This window comes from Chiloscyllium punctatum, chromosome 42, assembly GCF_047496795.1.
Source record: "Chiloscyllium punctatum isolate Juve2018m chromosome 42, sChiPun1.3, whole genome shotgun sequence".
In the NCBI taxonomy this organism is placed as follows: Eukaryota; Metazoa; Chordata; class Chondrichthyes; order Orectolobiformes; family Hemiscylliidae; genus Chiloscyllium; species Chiloscyllium punctatum.
The window spans coordinates 1,500,072-1,516,614 of record NC_092780.1 but is presented as its reverse complement, the minus strand read 5'-3'; the positions used below and the strand labels follow the sequence as shown (position 1 = coordinate 1,516,614).

At 40.3% G+C, this 16,543-nt stretch overlaps 1 protein-coding gene across 2 annotated transcripts in view; it reads right to left on the bottom strand.

Moving 5' to 3' along the window:
* The window catches only part of LOC140465621 (zinc finger protein Aiolos-like), a 230,776-nt gene that overhangs the window by 85,783 nt on the left and 128,450 nt on the right, over window positions 1-16,543 (bottom strand). The window contains exons 4-5 of one of the 2 annotated variants that reach the window (XM_072561175.1): window positions 7,949-8,203; window positions 3,870-4,037 (exon numbers count right to left, since the gene is read on the bottom strand). In XM_072561175.1, the coding sequence (XP_072417276.1) occupies window positions 3,870-4,037; window positions 7,949-8,203 (423 nt within the window). The remainder of the gene's footprint in view (window positions 1-3,869; window positions 4,038-7,948; window positions 8,204-16,543) is intronic. The other variant, XM_072561176.1, reaches the window with a different exon arrangement.

The window sequence follows — 16,543 nt, the reverse complement described above, 5'->3', positions numbered from 1 at the left end:
TGCAGCCGAACCAATGTCTTGTACAATTTTAACATGACTTGCCAGCTCTTATACTCAATATCCCGTCCAATGAAGGCAAGCATACTATATGCCTTCTTGACCATTCTATCAACCTGTGCAGCAATCTTCAGGGTACAATGGACCTGCACTCCCAGATCTCTCTGCCCATCAACTTTTCCCAAGGCTCTTCCATTCATTGTATAATTCACCCTAGATTTAGACTTGCCTAAATTTATCACCTCACATTTGTCTAGATTGAAAGCCATCTGCCACTTTTCTGCCCAACTCTTCAGTCTATCTATATCCTCCTGTATTCTCTGACAGTCCCTTATGCTTTCTGCTACTCCACCAATCTTTGTGTCACCTGCAAACTTGCTGATCATACCAATAGTGCCCTCTTCCAGATCATTTATGTATATTACAAACAACAGTAGCCCCAATACTGACCCCTGTGGAAAACCATTGGTCACCTTTCTCCATTTCGAGAAACTCCCTTCAACTACTACTCTCTGTCTGCTGTTGCTCAACCAATTCTTTATCCATCTAGATAGAACACCCTGCACACCATGTGACTTCACTTTCTCCATTAGTCTACAATGGGGAACCTTATCAAACGCCTTACTAAAGTCCATGTATATAACATCCTTCCTTCATCTAACAACTTGGTCACTTCCTCAAAGAACTCTATTAAGTTGGTAAGGCACGATCTCCCCCACACAAAACCATGTTGCCCATTACCGATAAGCTCACTCCTTTCCAAATATAAATAGATCCTATCTCTCAGTACCCTCTCCAGCAACTTCCCCACCACTGGCATCAGGCTCACTGGCCTGTAGTTACCAGGAATATCCTTACTACCCTTCTTGTACAGGGGGACAACATGAGCAACCTTCCAATCCTCTGGCACCTCACCTGTATTTATGGATGCCACAAAGGTATCTGTCAGGGCCCCAGCTATTTCCTCTCTCTCTTCCCTCAGCAACATGGGATAGAGCCCATCCAGTCCTGGGGATTTTTCCACCTTAATAACCTCTAGCCTACCCATTACATTTTCCCTACTTATGCCAACATGATCCAGACTAATCAAACTTCTATCTCAAATCTCAACATTCATCATGTTCCTCTCCTCAGTGAACACTGATGCAAAGTAATCATTCAGAATCTCACCCATTCTCTCAGGTTCAATACACAGCCTTCCTTCATTATCTTTTAGTGGACCAATCCTTTCTCTAGTTACCCACTTGCTTCTTATATAAGAATAAAATGCTTTGGGATTTTCTTAATTCTGCTAGCTAAAATAATTTCATGATCCCTTTCAGCCCGCTTGATTCCTTGTTTTAGACTTGTCCTACTCTTCCGATATTCCTCCAGGGCTCGTTCTGTTCTTAGCTGCCTCGACATTATGTATGCTCCCCTTTTCCTCTTGGCTAGTCGTAAAATTTCTCCTGTCATCCACGGTTCACGAATCTTGCCCTTCTTATCCTTTGCCTTCAACAGGACATGCCTATCCTGCACTATCTTTAACCTATCTTTGAAACCTCCCACATCTCGAATGTAGACTTCCCTTCAAATAGCTATGTCCAATCCACATTTCCCAGCTCCAGCCTAATTTTGATATAATTGGCCTTGGCCCAGTTTAGCACTTTTCCCTTAGGACCACTCTCTTCTTTATCTACGAGTATTATAAAACTTACAGAATTGTGGTCACTGTTCCCAAAGAAATCTTGCAACACAACTTCTACCACTTGTCCTGGCTCATTCCCCAGTACCAGGTCCAATATGACCCCTTCCCTCGTCGGACTATTGATATACTGCTTTAGAAAACTCTCCTGGATGCTTCGTACAAATTCTATTCCATCCAGACCTCTGACACTAAGTGTATCCCAGTCAATGTTGGGAAAATTAAAATCTCCCATCACCACTACCCTATTGCCTCTACATCTATTCATAATCTGCTTACCTATTTGTTCTTCTACCTCACACTCACTGTTGGGAGGTCTGTAATACAGCCCCCAACAATGTAACTGCACCCTTCTTATTTCTCAGCTCCACCCATAATGCCTCACTACCCAAGACTACCATAGTGTCCTCCTTTAGCACAGCCGTGATATCATCCCTGACCAGCAATGAAACTCCACCCCCTCTTTTACTTCCCTCCCTGTCCTGTCTGAAACGTCTATACTTCTATGTCCTGGAACGTTTAGTTGCCAATCATCATGCCCTTCCTTCAACCAAGTCTCTGTGATGGCAATAATGTCATACTCTTAGGCATCAATTCAAGCCCTAAGTTCATCTGCCTTACACACTATACTCCTTGCATTAAAGTAGATGCACTTCAGGCCACCAGTTCTTTTGTGTTCACCTGCTCTCTGCCTATTCTTCCCTTTATTAATGCTATCTTCATAATTCTTACAGTCTGCAGTCTTCACCTTGCTGCCTACTTGTTTTCTCTTCTGGTTCCCAGTCCCCTGCCACGTTAGTTTAAAACCTCCCCAACAGCAGTAGCAAAAACTCCCCCAAGGACATTGGTTCCGGTGGTTTAGATGTAGACCATCCCTTTTGTAATAGTCCCACCTTCCCCAGAACCGGTCCCAATGTCCAACAATGTTATAACATTAAGGCAATTTTCATACAAATGGTATATTGATTTGCAACAAGTATCATTTGAGACTCAGTGAAAAGGCATTGATCATCAATACAAAGGCAGGAGAATGTGATGTTGAGATGGGAACAAGTAATTGATATTTCACAAAATGTCCACCAACAGCACTGTCTGATCAGTAATATGGCACAGAGTGGTAACGGATGGCTTAGTTATAATACAGATTGGCCCCTTTCTGGCATATTTCTGGGAAATTGTTTTTGATCTGGCACAGCTTTACAAGTAAAATAAAACAAAGAACTGCAGATGCTGGAGATCTGAAACAAAAACAGAAATTGCTGGCAAAATTCAGCAGGTCTGGCAGCATTGTTGGGGAAAGAAAGCAGAATTAACGTTTCAAATCCAATGACTCTTCATCAGTTCTGAAGAAAGCTATCAGAATGTTAAAGTTCACAAGTCCAAGTCCTGACCAAAGTATATAGTTTCATTGACTAGGAGACAGTAAGGACTGCAGATGCTGGAAGTCAGAGTTAATTGTTCAGGAAGTTGCAGAAGCTATAGTTTTATTGCACTGAATTCAACTTGGTCAACCAGGCAAAAGTGAGAAATTAAAGTACAAAAATGAACCTGCCTGATTTCTAGTGGTAGATGTGCTAAGCTATGAGGAAATAAATTGACTTTCAGTTAGGAGAGTGGAAGTAAATGCTCTGAAATAATTGAAGAGCAATTGGATTGTGCATTGGGAGCAACTTAGTCTTTTCAGATGGACAGATCATAATGAACTGCGTAGTCTTCCTTGTCCACAATAATCACATGAAGATAATGAGAAACTGGATAACTTTTGAAACATTCAAAGTTGATCTATACAAGTAGAACAGGTTGTAAAGGTCATTGCAAATTACTCTGAAAAAAAAACTAAACATAAAGTCAAACATTCAATAGGTCATCATTAATAACATTTTCTGTTTCTTTTGATGAGTCCTACATCACTGCAGAGAAACAGAACTTTAATCAGCATTTTCCAAACAAACCTGGCAGGCAGTCAACAAAATAAAATCACTGAAATTTACTGTTCTGACAAACATTTTACATATCTCCTTGAAATTATAATTTTATAAATATGAAATAGTTTGATATCTTCTGGCCTATTTCCTCAAATGAAGCTTGCATGCAAATCATGACCTTTACTCATACTTCTTGGAACTCGATCTGAAACAATGTCAAAATTTTGATGACGCTAAATAATTGAATTCACTGATCAACTTACTGGAATGTGTACGCAGGTGACCTGACAGAGCGTCTCTGCGTCGACAGGCGTAATTACAAAGGTGACATTTGAACGGCTTCTCACCAGTATGAAGCTTTATGTGGCGCAAAAGATTGCCTTTCTGAGTAAAGGATGCTCCACACTGATTACAATGAAATGGCCGCTCACCTGCAAAAGCAAGAGATTGAAGAAACAATTAACAATTTAAGCAGTTCATCCATATCACATACAAAAGCATTCATGTAATTTTGGCGAGGAGGGGGTTGGTATGGTGAGGAACAGATTGCTCTAGAGCGTATCACAAGATCACAGTACCCCCTTGTGCTAAAGTCTTTCATGAAAAACAAAGATAAAAATCACACAACACCAGGTTATAGTCCAACAGGTTTATTTGGAAGTGCTAGCTTTTAAAGCACTGCTACAACAGCCTGATGAAGAAGCAGCGCTCCGAAAGCTCGTGCTTCCAATAAACCTATTGAACTGTAACCTGGTGTTGCGTGATTTTTAACTTTGTCCACCCCAGTTCAACACCAGCTCCTGCAAATCATGAAAAACAAAGAAAACTCAAAAATGTGAGAGAAATAGCTGCTGGCCAGCTACTAAAGGTAGTTTCAGCAGTTGCTCCTGATTTCCCACCTGTCTACGGTTAAAATACAATGAACGTGTTCCTGAGCACCTGACACATCTGTGACATGCTATGTGAATGTTAAACATGAATCCTCTATTAAAATTTAAAGTGATGGCCAGGAGCATGTATTTGGCACTGAACAACTTGAACTATATTGCATGTACAAATTAGGAATAGGCCATTCTGGCTGTCAAGCCTGTTCCGCCACTCTATTCTCTTAGCTGATCTGCTGTGTTCCAAGTTCCACATTCCCATCCATTCCAGACAACCTTCAAGTCCCCTGGCTAACAAGAATCTCTCTCTCTGCTTTAAAAGTACTCAATAATCCTTCCTCCAGGAAGGAGGGAAAGGAATTCCAAAGTCTCACAACCCGCTGAGAAAACATTTCTACTTATCTCCGCAATTGAAGGATGACCCCTAATTTTAAGGCATCGCTCCCAGTAAATGGCATCGCACCCTGTAAACGGCGTCACTGACATCAGGAAATGTCCTTTCCACATCCGCTTTCTCAAGACCATCCAGGATCTTACAAAGACCAATCAAATCAACCCTCGCACTTCTAAATTCCAGTGGAGCTGAAAATGTGTTGCTGGAAAAGCGCAGCAGGTCAGGCAGCATCCAAGGAGCAGGAGAATCGACGTTTTGGGCATGAGCCCTTCTTCAGGAATCAGGATTCCTGAAGAAAGGCTCATGCCCGAAACGTCGATTCTCCTGCTCCTTGGATGCTCCCTGACCTGCTGTGCTTTTCCAGCAACACATTTTCAGCTCTGATCTCCAGCATCTGCAATCCTCACTTTCTCCTTAAATTCCAGTGGAAACAAGTCCAGCCTGTTGAATCTTTCCTCATACGACAACCCACTCATTCCAGGTATTAACCCAGTGAACCTCCTTGGAACCACCTCCAATTCATTACAACCTTCCTTAAACAGAGACCAAAATTGTGCACAGTATTTAAAGATGTGACCTCACCACTGCAGTGTATAATTGAAGCAAATAATTAAAGCAATACAGGTTAATGTAGCTTCCAGCTAGGACTTTTTGCTGACTTCCTCAATCTATTCCATAAAGGAATGAATGTCTCATGAGGCTCACATTAAAGTTGAGTAACAGGCATCATTTCAGCAAAGTCTAACTTTTCAAATTTTAATGGTGTTTTAAAATGAGATCCAACTTGTTGGAAGATAAGAAACAAAACAATAGCCACAATTTTCCAGGGCTCTTGAAAAATCCTTAGAATCCCAAGGATAAATTTTGAGCACTCCAATGATCCTAAAAATTAGCAATGGTGCTTTACAAATTGCAAACAGCCTTGTTCAATGTGACTACTTTTCACTACTCACAGCTAGATGGCAGAATTCTGAACATCTGTAACAACGATTTTTATGACTAAGTTACCTCAGAGCCTGGGTTTATCTCCAACTCAACTCAAATTACATGTGCCAAAGGTAATACCCAACAGTACAAGGAATTTTAAACAGCATGTTCTGAGAAAGTACTGGGGAAAGTGATTAACATCAGTGTACAAATAAATCTCACAAATGCTTTTCCTTTTCTGACAGAACTTCCAAACCTTATGCAGCTGAACAACCAAAATAAGGTATTGTTGTAAATAACAGATCAATTCATTCAAAAAGAAAAGTGCTATGCACTGTCTAAGAGTATGCCTGATAAAGACAGATTTAATTTAGCAGTCAAAAAGGAACGGGATTATTATAGTCATAAAGATCTACCACAGAAAACAGCCCTTCCGTCATGACTTCCACACAGGTTGAAAACAACCCTTAATCCCATTTTCCAACACTTGGTCCATAGCCATATATGGCAACTGAACTGCTGTGCTCTTCCAGCACCACTAATCCAGTATTTGATTTTCAGCATCTGCAGTCATTGTTTTTACCAACGTTTTATATAGTTCAACCATAACATTCCTGTTGTTTAACTCTGTGCCTTGGCTAATAAAGGCAAATATCGCATATATCTTCAGGACCGCTTTATCTACCTGTCCTGATGCTTTAAGGGACTGGTTTACATGTACACCAAGGTCCCTCTGGTCTTTGGAACTTCCCAGGGTCCTAATGTTCATCATGCATTCCTTTGCCTTGTTTGTCCTGCACAGGTGCACCACCTCACAGTTATCCAAACTGAATTCCATTTGTCACTGATCAGCCTATCTGACCAGTCCATGTATACCCTCTTGTAGCCTAAGGCTTTCCTCCGCACATTTACCATCACACCAATTTTGGTAGGGAATGGTATTGGATGAAATGCACCTTTGGAGGGCCAGTACAGACACCACAGTTCAAAATGCTTTCTTCTATGTTGTAACCATTCTGTAAACCTATAGTCAGCTATATAGAAAAAGATGTGAGCTACAGATTCTGGTTCCTTAGAGTCCACATCTGAAAATTTGAAATGTCAGTTGGTTTTTACAATATTTCAATCACATTACTTTCTTTACTAAGCTTCATTTAATATTATTGTAGAAATGTATTGACAATGTTTGGAACTATTATCAAATACTGAATAGATTCAGAGTTGCTTAAGCTTCAGTTTAAGTCCTCCTGTCAACTGGATTGTTAGGAAATTTGATTATTTGCACTTTTAAGTTTCTAGAAATGAACAAATCTTCCAATTTGTATAAATGTAAGGGGAAAATGAAGTTCACATTCTGTTGCAACACAGTCTCATTGGACACTCACATGGCATCACTAAGCATATCTCCTATTGGCCAATTGTGCACATGGTACGCACAACAAACACTGGCCAATGAATGAGTACCTGATTAATTGTCAATTGTGACAAGGACACCAGTAAAGAATACATATTCCATTGGTGGATTGTTCAAACATTATCTTTTAATATGCATCTATCATGGAACAGTATTTATAAGAGTGCACGTTTCACTAGCCATTGAGCACTGTCATCAGGAAATTCAACTTTGACTAAAAATTATGATACTTCACTGTAAACAGTAAAGTTGCTCTAGTCCTACCAGGCCATAGTGCTGCTGTCTCATTAGAGAGACACAAATGATGGTGGTTTAACCCGACAGTCATTATGTCTCAGGTGAGCAAAAAGGGTGACAAGGAGAATCCTTCATGGTTACCATAGCTGGTGTGGGAACTGAACCCAAGCTGTTAGCATCGCTCTACATCACAAACTGAGCTAACCAATGCTCTAAGTAGAGGTTAAAACAGTAGAATATTGTACTGACAATGCCTATAGAGAATGCGAAGCTCAAACTCTCTCTCTCATCCCACCCTCAACATTTAAGCATTCATAAAACATATTACAGGTTAAAAAGCCCTGTATGCAAGAGATAAAACAATTATATATTAACTAAAATAGCACTGAAGTGTGATATTTGTTTAAATGTTATGCATTTAAATTGGTTCCACTGTAAAATGCATGGATTATTGTCTTGTACTGTAAATTTAGTAACACCAATTACCAGTGTGGCTTCGCTTGTGTACCATGAGGACATTTGGCCCAACACATGACAGTCCACAGATATCACATGTCAGTTTTCCATTAGATGCTCTAATACCATCGGCTGAAGTTGGTCGATTGTTGAAATGATCCCCGTCATAGTTTTCATTTTCCAGCAGGTTGTTGTTGGTTCCTCCAAATTCTTCAGCATGACACCCTTCCTCCCTTAGAGCAAGAGCTTGTTCACTTTCATCATAATCAGGTTTTACTGCATCTGCTGTACGACATACAATAACATGACTGTTAGTTCAATCTTAGAGAATAATATTGTGTCAAAATATACTTACTCCTTTTTAATAATATTAATTTCTCAATAAAAAACTTAAAACCGTCACAAAACAATTAAATTAGTAATAATTACTCCATTTAATTAAGACAAAATGTAACTGAAGGTGTTGAAGAAGGATACAGATAGGCATAAAAACTTGGTGAAGGTGAAGGATGTGTTCACAAGAAAATTCAAGCTTGTAACAAGGAAAATATATATAAGGTATCATAAGCTATCCATTTTGCTGTGTGCCTCAAAAACCTGGGTAATAAGTAAACAGCTAAGGAAAAAATAGAGGCCTTTGAAATATGGCTGCTAAGATGTAGATTTAAAATTCTAGTTACAGACCATAAGATAAACAAAGAGGCACTTGAAAAGTAAATGTCAGTGGTTGGGTCATTTGAACAGAGCTACAGAGATCTCTGCTCTCAAGGGCAATGTGGAGGACAGCAGAAAGAGTGGTCAACCGAGACTTAGGGGCATCACAAAGTGGTGCAGATGAGCTACAGAGGATGCGCAGGACAAACAGCAAATCCTCTGGTAGAAGAGTACCCTTTAACAATTACAATAAACTGATTCAACCTTTAATCTGAGCCATTGTGATTTTACAATGTCCAGCAAGTGAAAGGTAGACTGGAAAAATGTAAGCAGTATATTAGTATTCTGAATATTCATCTTAATTTCAATTAAACAAACAGTCCTAAAGAGGACTTTGTTCTGCAATGAATTTAGACTATGGTATTTCACTTCTTGTTTGTGAATTCCAATCATGCCTAGTTGGTTGAATTAAAGTTTCCACCATCTGCTAACCTGAACAGGACAATGACTAATTTAACATCACATTCTCAATCCAATTCTATTGTATGAACATCTTCACGAGGATGTCGTAAAACAATCATTAGTCATCCCCACTGGTTATAAACAGAAGTGTAGCTAAGTGACATATAAAAGGACAGGCTAGTCAACACAATAATGCAGTGCACATTCAATGGTGCACAGTCCCAAGGCAACAGAGGACAATGCTCAACTTCTCCACATGGAATTACTCGCTTCAGCTGTGTTGCTGTGGATTATCCTGAATGAAGACCAAGGTGAAACTACATCAGTCAATTCCTAGTGGCTCGTTAAGGAATCTTGGCCGTTTTCTGGAGCAATGTCAGTGCAAACCTGGGAGTGTGCAGTCACCCAGCAACTTGTTTCTTTCTAGATTAGAGCGGTGCTGGAAAAGCACAGCAGTTCAGGCAGCCTCCAAGGAGCAGGAAAATCGACGTTTCGGGCAAAAGCCCTTCATCAGGAATAGAGGCAGAAAGCCTGCAGGGTGGCTCCCCACCCTGCAGGCACTCTGCCTCTATTCCTGATGAAGGGCTTTTGCCCGAAACGTCGATTTTCCTGCTCCTTGGAGGCTGCCTGATCTGCTGCGCTTTTCCAGCATCATTCTAATCTAGAATCTGGTTTCCAGCATCTGCAGTCCTTGTTTTTACCAACTTGTTCTCTTTGTCAGAATTAATGCAAGACCCATGAAGAACAAGAACACAGTCGTAATATCTTAAGAAGTTAAGAGACTGACAGGAAAACTTAATTATACACTGAATAAATTATGTGTTAAAGGAAGGTCCCAAAAGTGACCTAGGTTTTCTTCAATTGAGTTTGTAAAAGTTAATTGTAGCTCGTACTCCTGATTTGTCTCATCTCCCATGCCAGAATTGTTGGCAGCACGGTGGCACAGTGGTTAGCACTGCTGCCTCACAATTCCCGCCTCAAGCAACTGTCTGTGAGGAGTTTGCACATTCTCCCCATGTCTGTGTGGGTTTTCTCCAGGTGCTCCGGTTTTCTCCCACAGTCCAAAAATGTGCAGGTTAGGTGAATTGGCCATGCTAAATTGCCTGCAATGTAAGGTGAAGGGGTAAATGTAGGGGAATGGGTCTGGGTGGGTTGCTCTTCGGAGGGTCAGTGTGGACTTGTTGGGCCGAAGGGCCTGTTTCCACACTGTAAGGAATCTAATCTAATCTAAACATGAACATTCAGTGTTGACAAGTTAGAGTTTAGCTGCAATTCCTTCTACCTTTCTCTCCCTCAAACAACTCTGGTCCAAAATCTGACAATGTAAAGACGTCTGTATTTCTAAAGGTCATTTTGGTAAGGTGACACAGAATGTGCAGCACCTGTGGAATGTGCTGAGGAATACAGAGTAGCAAAGGGCAGAATATTGGCATTAAAAATGCCCAAGATAAAAGTAGGGTATTATAAAATATTGCAAAGGAGCAGGCTACAATATCAATGTTATGTTAGTCATACTGGACTTGAAACATTAACTCTGTTTCTCTCTCTCCACATATGCTGCCAGATCTGCTGAGCTTTTCCAGCACTTTCTGCTTTTATTTCCAATTTACAGCCTCTACAGTATTTTGCTTTTACTTTAGGATATTATAAAATGCTAACAGATCTCTCAAGCCTAAGTACACAGACAATTAAAATAAATAGTGTACTCTTCAGTGTCTCTGTTTCTGATCCACTCTAATTCTTCCATAACAACTTGCATTTATATAGAGCTTTTAATATAGCAAATGTTCCTATTCATTTCAAACACTGAGTTTTGTAAGGAGATGTCAGGGTAAATGACCAACAGCTTGACCTAAAATGTTGGCTTTAAGGAGCTTCTTTAAGGAGGTAAGAGAAGGAAAGGGGAGAAAGGCGAGGGAGTAAATTCTAGAGTTTATGGTCCAGGCAGCTGAGGGGGTTTCACCAATGCAGGTGCAATTAAGACCAGGGATGCTGAAAAGGTCAGAATTGGAACAATTCAAAAAAAAAACTTTTAAACCTTATTTTCTAATCAACCTGTTCAGAGATGTTATGACAGCAGGGGAGACTGGAACCCAGGTCTCCCAATCTAGGGGTTGGGACACTGTCATTGTGCCAGAAGAGGGCCCTTGGAACAATTCAGTGATCAGAGGTACACATTTGAAGGTAGCTAATTAGAGAACAGGTTTAGTATAATTTCAGAAGCATTTGGATTGGGGTCACCTCTAAAGGTTTCATCCAAAAGGGTAAGTCATGACAGGTGAGCTCGCTCAAAGCCGCGGTCTGCTCCCTTTGCACTGTGGGGCAAGCTGGGTACATTTCCAGTGCCCAGGGCCATAAGACCATGAGACATAGGAGTGGAAGTAAGGCCATTCAGCCATCGAGTCCACTCCGCCATTCAGTCATGGACTGATGGACATTTCAACTCCACTGATCCGCACCCTCCCCGTAGCCCTTCATTCCTTGCAAGATCAAGAACTTATCAATCTCTACCTTGAAGGCATTTAACGTCCTGGCCTCCACTGTGCTCCATGGCAATGAATTCCACAGGCCCACTACTCACTGGCTGAAGAAATGTCTCCTCATTTCCTTATTCTAAAGTGACCCTCACGGTCCTAGTCTCCCCACCTAATGGAAACAAATTCCCAGGGTCCACCCTTTCTAAGCCATGCATTATCTTGTAAGTTTCTATTAGACCTCCCCTCAACCTTCTAAACTCTAATGAATACAATCCCAGGCTCCTCAGCCATTCATCGTATGTTAGGCCTACCATTCCAGGGATCATCTGTGTGAATCTCCATTGGACAGGCTCCAGTGCCAATATGTCCTTCTTGAGATGTGGGGCCCAAGAGTGGACTCAGTCTTCTAAATGGGATCTAACTAGAGCTTTATAAAGTCTCAGTAGCACATCACTGCTTTTATATTCCAACCCTCTTGAGATAAATGATAACATTACATCTGCTTTCTTAACCACAGACTCAACCTGCAAGTCAACCTTTAGAGAATCCTGGACTAGCACTCCCAGATCCCTTTGTACTTTGGCTTTATGAATTTTCTCACTGTTTAGAAAATAGTCCATGCCTGTATTCATTTTTCCAAAGCATAAGACCTCGCACTTGCTCATGCTGAATTTCATCAGCCATAAAGTCATAGAGATGTACAGCACAGAAACAGACCATTCATAGCAACTTGTCCATGCCGACCAGATATCCCAGCCCAATCTAGTCCTACCTGCCAGCACCCGGCCCATATCCCTCCCAACCCTTCCTGCTCATATACCCATCCAAATGCCTTTTAAATGTTGCAATTGTACCAGCCTCCACCAATTCTTCTGGCAGCTCATTCCATACACGTACCACCCTCTGTGTGAAAACGTTGCCCCTGAGGTCTCTTTTATATCTTTCCCCTCTCACCCTAAACCTATGCCCTCTAGTTCTAGTCTCCCCCACCCTAGGGAAAAGAACTTGTCTATTTACCCCATCCATGCCCCTCATGATTTTGTAAACCTCTATAAGGTCACCCACTAGCCTATTTAACCTCTCCTTATAGCTCAAATCCTCCAACCCTGGCAACTTCCTTGTAAATCTTTGCTGAACCCTTTCAAGTTTCACAACATCTTTCCGATAGGAAGGAGACCAGAAATGCACGCAAAATTCCAACAGTGGAAGAAATAGTGTACAGAGCTCCAAACAGTTGCCACGCTGTTGGAAAGGCTATATATCATTAAATAACAGGAGCATGTAAAAAGAATAGAGCAATAACTATTGGTGACTTTAATCTTCATATTGTAGGTCAATTAAGTTGGAAAGGGTAGCGATGACAGTGAATTCATAGAGTGTAATGGGGATAGTTTCCCACAGCAATGTTGATGGAGCTAACTAGGGAACAGGCTTTCCTAGATCTGGTAATGGGTATAGGCAGTACAAATGACCTCAGAGGAACAGATGTGAGGAAGTAGTGACCGTAACATGACAGACTTTAATATTCAGTTTGAGAGTGAGAAACTTGGATCAGAAACAATTGTGTTTAACTTAAATGAAATGAACAATGAAATAAGAAAAGGAGTTAACTAAAGAGGACTGGACAGGTAGAATACCAGGAAAGGCAGTAAGCAAGCAGTGACAGACATTTAAGGAGATAATACTTGACTCTCAGCAAAAACATATCACAGCAAGTTGGAAAGATTCTAAGAGACGGATAAACCAACCATGGTTAATTAAGGAAGTTAAGGAGAGTATAAAGTTGAAAGCAAAAGCATATAAACAGGTAAGTTAGTGATAGCCCCAAAGACTGGGATAACTTCAGAATCCAGTAAAGAAGGACTAAAAAGATAATAAAAATGGAGAAAATAAACTATGAGGGCAAACTGGCTAGGCATATAAAAACTGACAATAAGTGCTCCTTTAAATATATAAAATGGAAGGAAGAGGTCAAAATGAACATAAGTTCCTTAGAAAATGAATCTGGGAGATAGTTGTATGAAACAGGAAATGGCAGAGGAGTTTACAGATATTTTGAATCTACCTTTACAGGGAAGATACTTTGACCATCCCATTAATACTAAAGAATATGGGAGAGAATAGATTATTGGCTAAAGGGCAAGAAACGACAAGTGTGATAAGGGTTTCTTTTTCAGCTTGGTAATGAGCAAGGTTCCTCAGAAATCAGTGCTGACTGTTTAAAATATATATGAAACACTTGGAGAAAGGAAGCAAAATGTACTGTTGCTAAATTTGTAGATGACACATAAATAGGTGGAAAAGCAATTGTGAAATTTATAGACAGATAATACACTGGGCAAAAAGTTGGCAAATGAGTTCTAATGTGGGAAATTGTAAAGTTGTTCATTTTGGAAGGAAGAATAGAGTCTTAATTAAATGGAGAAAAACTGCAGAAAGCTGCAAAGGGACTTGAGGACACATCTGCATGAAACACAGAAAGCTAGCACAGCAGGTAATCAGGAAGGCAAATGGAATGCTGGCCTTTATTTCAAGGGGGTTAGAGTGTAAGAATGGGGAACTCTTACAGCAACTGAACTGGTGAGACCACATCTGGAGTACTGTGAGCTGTTTTGGTCCCCCTATTTAAGGAATGAGATCATTTCACTGGAGGAAATTGAAAGAAGGTTTGCTAGGAAGATCCCTCGGTTGGAGGGATCGTCTTACGAGCAAAGGCTGAACAAGTTGGGACTCTATTCACTGGAGTTTACAAGAATGAGAGGTGATCTCATTGAAACATATGGGATTCTTAAGGAGCCTAACAGGGTAAATGCTGAGCAGATGTTTCCTTTCATGGAAGAATCTAGAACGGACAGCACAGTCTCAGGATAAAGAGGCACCAATTAAGACCGAGGTGAAGAGAATTTTCTTCTCTGAAGGTTACTGTCTTTCAAACTTACTGCCATAGCTGTAGGGAAAGTGTTCTTGTGTTTATTTAAAGCAGAGATTGACTGAATCCACAATTGATCAAGAATCTAAGTTCACAAGGAAAACACAAGAAAGTGGGCATGAGAAAATGCTGAATCAACTATGGTCATGTTTAATGATAGAGCAGCCTTGAGAGGCCAAATCGCCTGCCGTGTTCCTACTTCTTTTGATCTTATTAGTGTACAGCTGGAAAATTTTAAAGAGGGGGAACATGGCCATAAATAAATCTGTAAACAAGGGTAAGAGGTTCTAAAATTGAGGCACTTTGTCACTGTGGGACAACTTAGATCAGTAAGGACAGGGATAATTGCTGAAGAGGATTTGTTCTGAGTTAGAAGGTAGGCAAGCAGCAAAGCTTTTTTAACTATGGCTTTCTGAAGGGGTGGTAGATAGGTCAGACAGCAAAGTGTAGAAGTTATGTGTATATAACAAAAGTTTGGATGAGGGTTTCAACAACAAATGAGTGAACACAGGGATAGAATCAGACAATGTTATGGAAGTGGAAATAAGCACTTTAAAGATGGCATGGGTATGTCAGAATCTCATTTAAGTCAAATATGACAATAAGGCTACAAACAGTGTAATTCATCCTTAGTCACCAGGGAGAGTTTGAATTGATGACTAAGGAATGGATCAGTGATTGAAGAAATAGCTTTGAATCTTCAAATAATTTAACAAGAAAAAAATCTGCTCATTCACGTCAGAAAGTTTGAGTTTGGATATAGTGAAGGGCGTGAAAGAAATAATAGTGAATGTGTTGCCAACATACTTATGGAACTGAGGTCGCGCTTCTTAATAAGGCCATGAAATGTGGAAGCAAAAGTAGGCCATTCAGTCCACCGAGTCTGCTCCACTATTCAAAGAGATCATGGCTGATTTGATAACCTTCAATGCTACTTTCCTGTCGTTACTCCCCTTGCCTTATCAAGCTTCCACCTACCTCTGTTGTATACAATTCTACGGATTCATTCCCCTCTGACAGAAGAAATTCTTCCTCACCTCTGCCTTAAAAGGGTGACCCCCTTATTCTGAAATTATGCCCTCTGGTCCTAGACTCTCATACAAGGTTAGATTATGTCACGAAAGGTCAGCATGTAGCTGTGAAATTGATAGATCCTCAGAAAACACTAGGAATAATGGTGCACAATCAAGAAAGTTTTAATGGAAAGTAAACTCAGATAAAGTTAAATCAAGGGTGAGATCAGAAACCTACTAATTCATTACCCCTCCAGCAGTTTCTCATCAGGAAATCTGGGTTACATTAATCTCGCCATAACAAAATAAGAGAGGAATCCAATAGATCTTACAAGAATATTTTAAAATTTATTCTCAGAGACATGAGCATTGCTGGCAAAGCAAGCATTTATTGCTCATCCTTACTTTCCCCAAGGAGGTGGTGGTGATCCACTTTGTTTTATTACATGCAGTGGTTTGATTGGCAGATATTAATCAACAAGAATAGGAAATATTCATTTATGCTATATGGACTGTGAAGACTATCAGTGCTGAGGAATGGAACAATCTTTCATCTTGGTAGCTACGTTTGTTTTCTGCAAATGCTGGAACCCACCGATTTTCAGCTATGAGTATGAAATACCACATTGATACGCCTACTTTACAATATCCAGCTAGTATGCTTTATAGCTAAATTAATATTGATTAGAGTCTGCAATGTTCTATGGTTAAGTTCTTGGCACACTAACCCAAGCTCGTGTCTTTTAACATTTTTACAGTGAGTAAGTAGCCTGCACTTGAGTGAAGCTCGCATCCAGAGCAGACAGGTCAGTGTATGAACAAGCTGTGCACTTAACACCTTATTATTTACATATCAAAATAATTTGGTGAAAGTTCACTGTTTTAAGGTGAGTCTGAAATACAAAAAGATGTTCTATAAATGTTAAGAAGCTCAATCCAAAACAAAGAGACCTTGATTATTTTCCTGGATCAATGTAATTTTCAGAATTTGACACGGTGGTGGGAGCAGCTGATGCTTTACCAACCAATGGGGGAAAACATAGAGGAAAGTGGCCATTAAGGTTTGAGACACCAACATAGCCTGTTTGTT